At 39.0% G+C, this 12,623-nt stretch overlaps 1 protein-coding gene and 1 non-coding gene across 4 annotated transcripts in view; both read right to left on the bottom strand.

Moving 5' to 3' along the window:
* NAB1 (NGFI-A binding protein 1) overlaps positions 1-12,623 on the bottom strand; it is a 94,803-nt gene that overhangs the window by 12,326 nt on the left and 69,854 nt on the right. For all 3 annotated transcript variants that reach the window (XM_056111755.1, XM_056111757.1, XM_056111756.1), the window contains one exon: positions 1,325-1,414. In XM_056111755.1, coding sequence (XP_055967730.1) covers positions 1,325-1,414 — 90 coding nt within the window. The remainder of the gene's footprint in view (positions 1-1,324; positions 1,415-12,623) is intronic.
* On the bottom strand, positions 9,915-10,048 carry LOC130021204 (small nucleolar RNA SNORA55). The gene has a single exon (XR_008792107.1). It is a non-coding gene; the product is annotated as a small nucleolar RNA SNORA55 (small nucleolar RNA).

The following is a 12,623-nucleotide window of genomic DNA, read 5'->3' as shown; positions in this document are numbered from 1 at the left end:
GAGTACTATGTAGCTGTTAGAAAAGATGAAGTCATGAAATTTACATACAAATGGTACTACATGGAAAGTATCATGTTAAGCGAAATGAGTCAGAAAGAGAGGGATAGACATAGAAAGATTGCATTCATCTGGGGAACATAAAGCAACAAAATGGGAGACTAACACCCAAGAGTGGATGAAATTAGTACCAAGAATTTTGCTGCATGGTTTGGAGGCCAGCCACACATGGTAGGGGAAAAGGAAGCTAAGATAGAGAAGGGAGCACCAAATAAAGGGTGTTGAGAGAATCCTCCCAGGATAGAAGCATGCTGAAAGTAGACTATAGACCAAACATGACTGCCACTCAATGCCTCTTATGCAAACCACAACACCCAAAAGGAGAGAGAGAACAAAAGGGAATGCCCTGCCACAGAGGCAGGTGGAAAGGGGAGATGGGGGGTGGGAGGGATACTGGGACCCGTGGTGGTAGAAAATGGGCACTGGTGAAGGGATGGGTACTTGATCATTGTATAACTGAGACCCTAGCATAAAAATTTGTAAGTCTACAACTGTATCTCATGGTGTTTCACTTAAAAAAAAAAAAAAGAATAAGTCTTTTACAGAAGAGTTCAGTGCTCAGGTCCAGTGATGCTGAAGCTGCCAGGGAGGAAGTACAGTGGAGCTCTAGGCCCTTGCAGTGCCGGAGGTCCAAATGCATTCCACCTGATGAGCTAGCAACTCAGTCCCACTTTTAAAGCTTCATAAATAGGAATGTCTTACTTCCTACACAACTTTAAAAAAAAATTCCCATTTCAAATTCTGATCATAAATCAAATCAAAACAAGTTGTATTGCTATCCTGTTGGTACAGCTGTGACTTTGGGCCACACATGGCAATGCTCAGGAGTTATTCCTGGCAAATGCACTCAGGAATTGCTTCCGGCAAGACTCAGGAGACAGATCTGATGCCAGGGATCAAACCTGGAAAGGCCACATGCAAGATGAGCACTCTACCCACTGTACAAGCTCCCTATTTTTGACATTTTTTTAAAAATCTAAAATAAACTCAATCCTTGGTTCTTAAAATTGATCCTATTTAAAGAATCACTTTCTTCATGGTTTTTGTGCTATGCCCAGAGGTGCTCAGGGCTTACTCCTAGCTCAGTCAGTACTCAGGAATTACTCGAACAACTCATATAGGATCATATGGGGTGCCAGATATAGAACCTGGGTCAGCAGCCTAAAAGACAAATGCTCTACTGTGCACTACTTCTCTCTGGCCCTGCAGCCATTTTTTTTTTAACCTGCAAAAATTATTATGCACTAGTAACTGATGTTTACATTACCTGTGAACTAAGAGCGGCAAGTTCTTCATTTTTATTTTTAGCCTGCTGGAAAAGTGTTTGCACGGAGTCCTGGAAATCTGGAAACCCATCCTGTAGGTCATAGAATAAGACTTTTACTTAAGAGTTTATAAAATAAAATAACCATAATATTAACAACTCAGAAATTACAGCAAAATAGTTCACCACAGTCTATTCTGTCACAATTACCTTATTCTACAGTTACAACCTCAGGGAAATAATAAGTGATTGATTAAAAAGCCTTTCCTAGCTTAGCATTGCATTAGCAATTATGACAATTGTTACATGCCAGCACTGAGTAATGCTGCTTTCTTAGTTCTTGCCAATTTGTAATTTTGACTCTTAAAAAAAAGTAAATTTTTACAGACCATTTTATTTTTGGGATTGCAATGGCTTTAAAGTTTAGAAAGGCATTCATTCTAACAGATCTGGTAAGTACTCAAAACTAAGTTCTACTGATTTTTTTTTTAATTTGTTTTTATAATATAACTCTCTAACCCACTTGGAATTTATTTGGATTGTGATTCAGACCCAAAGGTAAATCAAACTCTTATTATTTTAGGTGACATGTGAGAGCTTGATACTAGCAGGCTGCTGCAGGTCAGCCATGTGGTGCAGGCGATAGAACCCAGCCACCAGCAGGTGTAGACGCACGCCAGCCCGAGCAGTCCCCAAGTCCCAAAGCAGATTTTATTTAATAGGCTACCCAATAATCCCAACTGAATTTCTGAAGAATTCTTCCAAGCTGCCGTGACTGCTCCTTTACCATATGACAATAGGCTTTGAAATTTGTACTCTAGTTCAAATTCTATCACTTACTAGTTGTTGGCATTAGATTAGTTTAGTTAAGCCTTCTTTAAGTTTCGTCAGATGAAAAAAATAAGACCCACCTGTGGAAGACCAAGTGAAATAAAGCAAACAAGATACTGCCTTTCACATAAAATTACTGCTAAATAACATTACTCACATAGGCCAAATACGAATTCTAAATAGAGCCTGTGGGCCACTCGACTAACTGGACAACACATCAACTTAAATTATTTCCACTTTGTAAATTATTTTATAAATTTATATGCTTTCTAAATTTTTAAAAATTATTTACTCGATCAACTTAATTTATTTCCATTTTATAAATTTAAATATAATATTGCTAACTGCTACTCTTTTCAAGTTTCTCTTTCTGCCTATTTATTGCTCTCCATGAAATGTATAACTGCAAACATCAGGATAACCTGGTTTTGGTAACTTTACTGAAAACCATTAAAGTATACTTTGCAGAAATTTTCACTATTCTGTGAAACATTTCTCCCCTTCTTTGAAAAACAAAAGGTGAATCGTTAAAACCAAAATTCTTACAGCAACATAGGAAAAAAAAGGTAACAAAATAATTTATCTTGTTTGAAATATGATAAACTGGTTAAGAAAAATTTTCCCATTGATAGCTTTTCAAAGTTATTTCTCCACTGCAGCAGGTGTGATGTTTTTCAAATACTTCATCAACAAAAGCTCATTTCCAAAGTAAACATTTACCTTTTTAAAATTCTAAGGCATGAGACAACAGTTCTATATATCTTCATGGTATATCATTATATAATCAGCATTTTTACAGTACTGAAATTGGCCATCTTTTAGGTTTATATAAGACAGTCACTGGCTAAGAGAAATATATGGACTATAATTGTTAACTGATCTAGAATAAGTTATACAAGTACATATATACTCTAAATCTAAATCTAAATGAAAGGTAGTCATTCCAATTTGTTCCTCTTAAGTACTTAGTAGACCAAAAACTCAACTTTCTCTTTGACAAATTGTGGGGTAGACCAAGTGAGCTCAGTGAAGGCTGGGATTAAATAAAGGATTTCCATATGCAAAACACACACTGCAGTCCTATGAGAATCTATCAACCAGGCCCAGTAAACTCTCCTTTAAGTTCTAAAGCTCAATGAGGTTAAATAAGCAGAAGACTTAGAAGAATAAGAACAGCCACCCATTTCAGGCTTTCTACAGTATACCCATTCCTGTCTTCTGTACTTTACATACTGTCTGATCTAATTCCTGTCACAACTCTTAAATTCCCCTCACTTTCCAGCTATGGACACTGACTTCAAAGTCTGTGTTCAAACTATAAAATCCAACAGTTACCACACCTTATGAAATGCCTAATAGTAAACAGAGGTATTTCTCTCACAGCTGTTTTTCATAAGCTAAACTGATTTTAACTCTATATTTTGCACTGAGTTGAAAATTGAATATTACAATTCATTTTCTATGAGAGTGAATAGATTATTTCATGTCCATGTTTTCCTTCTTTGTAAAATAGGGAACAGTAACAGAGCCTCGTTAACTCTGGACCCATTTTCTTCTTCCTTCCTTAAAAAAAATACTGGATCACTGTCAGATACAGTTACAAAGTTGTTACTGATTGATTTCAGTCACCTTCAGTCATGCAACTCTCCAACACCTGTCCCTTTACCAGTGTATATTTCCCACCACCAATGTCTCATTTCCCTCCTGCCCACACTTTTCCTCCCTCCCCCCTCCCCAGACACACACACCTCCCTTCCATCCTCCCTCCCCCTTTGGTATTATGGTCTGCACTACCAGTACTGAAAGGTTATCATGTTTATTCCTTTACCTACTTTCAGCACTCAGTTCTTGTCCGGAATGATCATTTCCTACTATTTTTGTTTTAGTGTTCCCTTCTCTATCGTAACTGCCCCATTTTCAAGCAAAAACTTCAAACAGTACAGTACTGGACACCCATAAATTATGCAATAAATATCGGCTACTGATAATTAAGGTTTTCCTCCAAGGCTGCCTATTTAATGAGTTAAATCTCAATCTCTCTTCCCCCGCCCCCCCCCCCCATCTCTGATTTATCATGTCTCTTAAGATACAGGGAGAGTAAGATAAATTTGAGAGATATTTACACAGTATAGGTATCTCAGAGAATGAGCAAGAATAGTGACTATACTGTTGAGAAACTACTGATGGTCAGGGTGGGGAAGGGTTCAAAGAGAACATCTATAATCAGTGACTTATTCATTCCACAACAGTTTGCCTAACAGGTTCTATACTCTGTACTCAATACACACGGACTACTCTACCCTCTCAGAATACTGTCTAAAGGAGAAAATGGGCAAAAGTTTGAGAGAGCACTAAATCAAAGACATGAGGTGCAGGCAGGTTGAGACCTAAAGGCTTTCTAGGGAAAAAGACCAGTTTACTTAAAGGCATGACAGCAGGAGAATCAGAGAAATAGTTAATATAGTTAACATACAAAATACATTGAGAAGGAATGAAAAGAAGTTGGATACCCAGGACTAAGCTCTGTGAGGCCTCATAAATCATGTCAAGAATTGTAGATCTGGGGGGCAGGAGAGAAAACTCAATGGGCAGGGCATATATGCCTTATCCACCCAGCACCCATGGTCAGTCAGAAGATGTGGGCCCCAAACAAAAATGAAACAAACAACAAATTGTAGATTTTAGCTGAAATGCAAAAAAAACTGCAGCTCCCTGGAAGAAAATATTCAGATTTACATTTCAGGAAACTCCATCCATAGAAGATTCTGGTCGAGCCCTGAGCAGCAGCAAGTATCAATAGAGAAGCTGAGGAATTCCTGATACAGCTTTGGAAACTCTGAGTTTGGTGACAACACTCACTCAAAAAAGGAAGTTGGGATCATCAGGAAGCCCAAAGATGGAGCAGAAAACTAATGAATTCAGCTAGGGACATGTCAAGATGGGACCATTATCTTCTAGTAAAAGCTCCCATGAAGGTGGGCTCCAGATGTAGTTTCTCTGATTTTGGAGCTTGAGGCGAAAGAATGGCTAGGGAACCAGATCTAAGAGTTCCAGCTCATCAACAAGACTTGGGTGTACACCCAGGCCAGAACCACAAGACCTCGACTTCTTAGTGCTAGTTGAAAGGAGCTTACTAGAGATGGTGGTCACCTAGTCTTCTCATGTGATGAACCAATGTGTGATCTCAGACAAGAAAGTTAACCTCACTACTTCTGGAGTTTTCAATTCTTCAATCGAGATCCAACTATCTGATTTATCTGCCCAACAGAAATTTAATCAATAATGCTAATGCTAAATATTGGAATTAAGTACCCATTGCTAACTAAATTAAAGTTCCATTTTCTGGATTCTTTTGTTTTTGTTTTATTTTTCTTTTTGGGTCACACCTGGCGATGCACAGGGGTTACTCCTGGCTCATGCACTCAGGAACTACTCCTGGCAGTGTTCAGGGGACCATATGGGATGCTGGGAATCAAACCCGGGTCAGCTGCGTGCAAGGCAAATGCCCTACCCACTGTGCTAATCACTCCAGCCATTTTCTGGATTCTTTAACAATCAGAATAACGAAAAGCTAGGAAGGGGAATGTCAAACTCTACATTTTTAAAAAATAAGACACTGTCCCATCATTCCTAGAGGGGTGAAAAACATATAATAAGCAGTAAATAACAATAATCAAATAATCAGTGTTCTTTCTGCAAATTGGTACATTTATCATTGATTTTCTCCCATTATCTTTGACAATTCATCATGAATGAGGAAAAAAATATAATTCAATGAGTTATTTTTATTATGATATAAAAAGTAGCTGAAGGTATCCAAAATGTAGGACTTAAAAGCAAAAATATTCTCCCCAAACTTGTGTCATCTTTCACGTTGTTTGGTCACAGGGCTTTTTGTTATATGTCTCTCAAATTTTCCCAGGAACCAGCTGTACCATGCTATGAGCAATTAATCCTCATGTCATATTCTTGGCTGCTGCTATTCATCAACCTGCTCCCTTACTGGGCAGGCTCTGGGTCGGAGAACTAAGAAAATAAAAGATAATAGGGTGGGATGCTGTTCATGCCCTAATTACTTTCACACCACTGGTCTCCACCCCCACTCCATCTCCTTCCCATCAAATACTAGCAAGCTGCTTAAGAGCCGCTGTTTCGCTGTCTTTGAAATGACTTGTTTCAACAGATGTTCTCAGACTCACACGTGCATTTTCCTTTTTTCTACTCACACTTTCTATATGAATAGCAGATTGTAATGCTTCTGTTTTTCTGATCCAAAGGGGAAGAGAAGACATCAACTTAGACCAGCTTTCTTTTCAACAAGCTTAGTAACAGTGTGGGTGGGTATTCTGACCCTCTTCGCTCCCCCTTCTCACTCTCTCGCCCCCACCCCACTGGAACTGCTAGCAGATGTTTCCCTCTATGTCTTTCTTCAAGCCTCAATTCTTGGGCTGTCTGGTCTCTATTAACCAACTTTGTTTCTTTCATCCAGTTAGCTCTGATTGCTTTGCACCTCCAGCCCACACAGGATCGAGAATGCTGTCACCTCCCATCTCTGGAGTCTCTAGTGACTTCAGTGAAAAACAAAGACAAAAAAAAAAAAAACCCCAAAAACAAAAAAAACGCTTACAGAAGAAAAAGACAGGAACAGCAACAAGGTCCATTTAGTCAGCAACCATCAGCAGTTCTGTGGCTGGTTATTTTTCAGATCTTTCCCTCTCCCAAAATATTCTTAACAGTGACGGCCATGACAGAGCTTGTTCTGAACACAGTATACTCTTTTTGAAAAAGAAAAAGGTAGCAAGTGAATCCATTTCATTGAAGTGGTTTTTGGGCCACACCCAAAGGTACTGGGGAGAACATGTAGTGCTGAGAATCAAATTCAGAACTCCAGCATGCAAAGCAATGCACTGCAGCCCTTTGGGTTAACCTCTCCAGCCCCAAATCCACTTTTGGGAAGTGGGGAACTCCTAAGGGACTCTCAGGCAGTGCTCTTTCTGACTCATTTCACTTAGCATGACACTTTCCATGTAGTACCACTTGTATGTAAATTTCATGACATCATCTTTTCTAACAGCTACGTAGTACTCCATTGAGTAGATGTACCAAAGTTTCTTTAACCAGTCATCTGTTCTCGGGCACTCAGGTTTTTTCCAGATTCTGGCTATTGTAAAGAGTGCTGCAATGAACAAACAAGTGCAGATGTCACTTCAATTATACTTTTTTGCCTCTCTGGGATATATTCCCAGGAGTGGTATTGCTGGGTCAAAAGGGAGCTCAATTTCTAATTTTTTGAGAATCATCCATACTGTTTTCCAAAAGGGCTGAACCAGTCGGCATTCGCACCAGCAGGGTGGGGTGGGGGTAATGGGGGTGGGAGGGATACTGGGATCCATGGTGATGGGAAATGGGCACTGGTGGAGGGATGGGTATTTGATCATTGTATAATCGAAACCCAAGCACAAAAATTTGTAAGTCTACAACTGTACCTCATGGTGTTTCACTAATAAAAATTAAAAAAAAAAAAACAACATCATTCCATCCAGACTTTTACACATGAACAGAGCAAATATAGCATCTAACAACAAGAAAACTCTTGGTTGAATCTAAACAAAGCACTAATTTTATAAATGTTTCCTAAACCAACGATAATTGCATGCAAGGAAATGTTTTTTCCTTCTCTTTCATCTCTAATTACTTTGATGTCATTTCTATTTTATCCACTGGACATTACATTTCTTTTCATTCTCAGTAAAAATTATCTTTTAAGGTTGGGGGAAGTCTGAAAGTTGGAATGGTTACTCAATGGTGCTATCAAGGAATTTTGAAAACTAAAGATAAAAAGGAACAGAAAAAAATTATATTAATTTGGGTCGAGTAATTAGAAATCCTCTATACTTTGTAGCACTGCACTGTAGCACTGTCATCCCATTGCTCATCAATTTCCTCGTAATGTCTCCATTGTGAGACTTGTTACTGTTTTTGGCATATTGAATAAGCTATGGGGAGCTTGCCAGGCTCTGCCGTGCGAGTGAGATATTCTCGGTAGCTTGCTGGGCTCTCCAAGAGGACGGAGGAATCGAACCCGGGTTGGCCGCGTGCATGGCAAATGCACTACCTGCTCTGCTATACTTTGTAATGGACAATTTTTTTGTTTGTTTCCTGTTGCATTATTTTAACAGAAAATGAGTGAATGATCATAAACTCAATAATCAAACATATCAAAGAAACAGCACGGTCAAATAACCATAAATCTAGTTTTATTATAAGTCCTTTGTGTCAGTCATTTCAGAACAGGTCTCGCTGTTCTCTAAACATGCCTTTCTTTAGTGTTTTTTTACCTCTGTGGATTTGCCCCTCCTAGCCTATCTTTATGTCTCTCCACCCTGCATTCCTGTCTCCTGAAATCCTACCCTTCTCTTAAAACCCATCTCAACCAAATGCTACTTCCTCAATAGAGCTTCCCCTGATTTTCTCTCATGACTGAAATCCTCCTTCAGCACCCCAGTAGGCCACAAAGAAGACATAAACAAAGTACCAATGCTCTATGGCAAGTCTTCTTAAAGGGAACAGTACTACCTTCCTTAGCACCAGTTTTCAGAACCTAAACAAATAGCTCCAGTATCTCAACTATGACTTAAGAGTACAAGAGAGAATTCAGAAAAGAATTTATTCCGAAATTATACAATATACAGTATGTATAACGATTTTACAAAGGATTAGACTGTGTACATGTTTATACACATGCACAATACAAATTTTAAGAACTGTCTTTAAAAATATAAGCAAGAAATGAAGCAGATTATAAGAACAAACCAACAAAACTTAGTCAACTGCTGTCCTAAACTCACAACTAAAGTCTTTGTATTTCTGGGAAACAAGATAGTTTACTGTCTACAGAAACATTAGAAAAAACTTGGGGTTGATTCATCATAATCTTTATTAGAAAAGATTAGAACTGTTATTCACAGAAAAAGGAAACACTCATTATCTTAATTTAAAATCTGGAGCTGTTTGTATGGCTCTGTGACACCTAATAATACAATAAACTAACCATATAGAAACACAAACCAATTATAACTTCATATACAGCAGTGGTCTTCAATGCCAGTTGGTGGACTGGTGCCAGCTTGCAGGTGTAGAAAGGCTGAAAACAATGAACTGCTGTAGTGGTTATAACTGCTAATCTGTGGACAGGTGCCACTCTACAGGTGTAGAGGCTGAAGAATGCTGCAATAGAATCCAGCTGCTGCTTTTTTGTTGCTTATTTTGGGCCATACTCAGCTGTATTCAGTGCTACTCCTGGCTATAACTCAGTGTTGCTAGGGGGACCATATGCGGTGCTGGGGACTGAACCCAGGTCAGACATGTGCAAGGCAAACATCCAACTTTCTCTCTGGCACAATGGGTTCTTAATTAAGTCTCTTCCACTTTGATGCTTTTTGCCTTAGAAATGCACCACATGCAAGCAATGCCTGAGACACCTCACATTTATTATGGGGTTGACTTGGAATTACTCTCTGGTGGTGGAACATTCAGAAAACTTTTCCTGATGTCAATTTTTCTGTGCCGCTCACTTTTCATAGCACGATCCTTGAAGAGGTCACAGTCCACTATAACAAACACTGATGCTGGTGTTGCAATTTGTGTTAAGCAGCATATGAGTGACAGCACTGGTGACACACCAGCAAATGGTATTAAGATGCCAGGAGTTAGAGTACCTTGTTATTATTATTTTTTTTCAGTTTTTACTAATTCACTGATAAAGTGTGGCAGAGTTGTAGGGACAGGTTCCAAAACAAACGTAAATGACCCGTCTGGATTTCCTCTGCTTGTACTGTAGCACCATCTGTCCCCATGCCAGCACGAAGCAGCAAGGAATGGGAAAGATTCAGGTGCGTGTTACATCATCTCTAATGGTCTTTAGATAATTCCTATGGTTATCTGTGGCTAACCCACTTAAAAAACTTTTTTTTTTTTTAAAGAACTGTGATTTACAAAACTGTTGATAACCACATACAAAAAATGGGCTTAGGCCTCAACCTAACACCATGCACAAGCGTCAGATAAAAATGGATTAAAGATCTCAACAACAGGCCAAAATCCATAGATACACTGAAGAAAATGTCAGTAAAACCCTCCACGATATTTAGGCTAACGGTATCTTCAAAGACAACACTTCACTGACCAACCAAGTGGAAACAGAGATAAACAAATTAAGAAGCTTCTGCACTTCAAAAGAGACAGTGACCAGAATACAAAGACAATCTACAGAATGGGAAAGGATATTCACCCAATACCCATTTGATAAGGGGTGGATATCAAGGATATACAAAGCACTGGTTGAACTCCACAAGAAGAAAACATCTAAGCCCATCAAAAACTGGGGTGATGAAATGAACAGAAACTTTCCCAAAGAAGAAATCCAAATGGCTAAAAGGCACATGAGAAAATGCTCTACATCACTAATCATCAGGGAGATGCACAGATACATCAATGAGATATCATCTCGCACCACAGAGACTGGCCCACATCCAAAAGAACAAAAGCAACCAGTGTTGGCGTGAATGTGGCGAGAAAGGGACTCTCCTTCACTGCTGATGGGAATACTGACTGGTTCAGCCCTTTTGAAAAACAGTATGGACGAGTCTCAAAATTTAGAAACTGAGCTCCCATTTGACCCAGAAATACCACTCCTGGGAATATATCCTGGAGAGGCAAAAAAGTACAGTCGAAATGGTATCTGCACTTCTATGTTCATTGCTGCACTGTTCACAATAGCCAAAATCTGGAAAAAACCCAAGTACCCGAGAACAGATGACTAGTTAAAGAAACTCTGGTACATCTACACAATGGAGTACTATGCACCTGTTAGAGAAGATGAAGTCATAAAATTTACATACAAATGGTACTACATGAAAAGTATCATGGTAAGTGAAATGAAACAGAGAGGGATAGACATAGAATGATTGCATTCATTTGGGGAATATAAAATAACAAAAGAGGAGAATAACACCCAAGAATAGCCAAGGTAAGTACCTCCATGGCTTGGAGGCCTGCCGCACATGCTAGGGGAAAAAGCAGCGCAGATAGAGAAGGGAGCACCAAGTAAAGGGTGTTGGGAGAATCCTCGCAGGATGAGAGATGCATGCTGAAAGTAGACTATAGACCGAACATGATTGCCACTCAATGCAAACCACAGCACCCAAAAGGAGAGAGAGAAAACAAAGGGGAATGCCCTGCCACAGAGGTGGGGTGGGGTAGTGGGAGGGATACTGGGATCATTGGTGGTGGAGAATGGGCACTGGTGGAGGAATGGGTACTCAATCATTGTATAACTGAAATCCAAGCACAAAAACTTTCTATTTGTTTCGCTAATAAAAATAATTTTAAAAAAAACCCAAAACTCTTGATAGTTGAATTTTAGGCATATAATATTTCAACACCAATACCAGCATCACAGTCAACCTTCTTCCACCAGTGTTTCCATATTCCCTCTCCACCCAACCCCATCATTAGCTCCATCCCTCACCTGTAAACAAGTATATTACAAAGTTCCAGTGATTTCTGCTTAGATGTCATGTTTTCAGTTTTGGTAAGTGTGTGTTTTGAATATATGGCTCTACCATTCACCCATATCACAAGTATAACTGACACCCTGATGCCTATTCACTCATTGCTTCCCAATCTCTTCTTCCCCCCTTGATTTCTTTCTTTCTCTGTCTTTCTCCTCTTTAAATACTGGGGTCAAGGGTGATCTAGGAATCTTCCCTTTACTGTAATAAATTTTGAGGCTAACCCACTTTCAAAATTACTAAAGTGCTAACAATGATATAGTATGGATTGCAAATACAAGCATTTTTTTAAAGTATGCTTTTTTATAAAACATAAAAGCTTTCTTCTTTGAAAGCAATGTTTTAGGCAACATTTTTAAAAGTCAAAGATTCTTATTCATGGCCGGAGCAATATGCCTGGCACGAGGCCGACCCAAGTTCAATCCCCAGGATCCCATATGGTCCCCCAAACACCACCAGGAGTAATTCCTGAGTGCAGAACCAGGAGTAAGCCCTGAGCATTGCTGGGTATGACCCAAAAAGAAAAAAAAATAGATTCTTATTCACAGTCATTACATCTAACAGATTTCATTAAGAGCCTATTGGATGTGTGGCACTATTATAAATTCTTGAGTATAAAGCAGTAAATGGATAAGATCTAATGGCCACACTGTCAATACATTTTAAAATATCTTATGGTTTCAAACCGTGCTCTGAAAACAAAAGCAACTAGAATGAGACCAAGTGTTCATCAGGGGTCAGGGTAAGAAATCAGGCAAGGAAGGAAGTCGGCATGCAATATCCAAATATGTGTGAGCCCCACAACTAAAATATGTGATCAATGAAATAACATGGAGAGTGACAGGAAAGGGAATTAGAAAAAAATTTTTTTAAAAAAAAAAATCACATTTTTCTTGCTC

Source organism: Sorex fumeus, unplaced genomic scaffold (assembly GCF_029834395.1).
Source record: "Sorex fumeus unplaced genomic scaffold, SorFum_2.1 ptg000014l, whole genome shotgun sequence".
Lineage (NCBI taxonomy): Eukaryota > Metazoa > Chordata > Mammalia > Eulipotyphla > Soricidae > Sorex > Sorex fumeus.
Note: the sequence above shows the minus strand (reverse complement) of the source record. Positions and strands in the feature narration are given on the sequence as shown.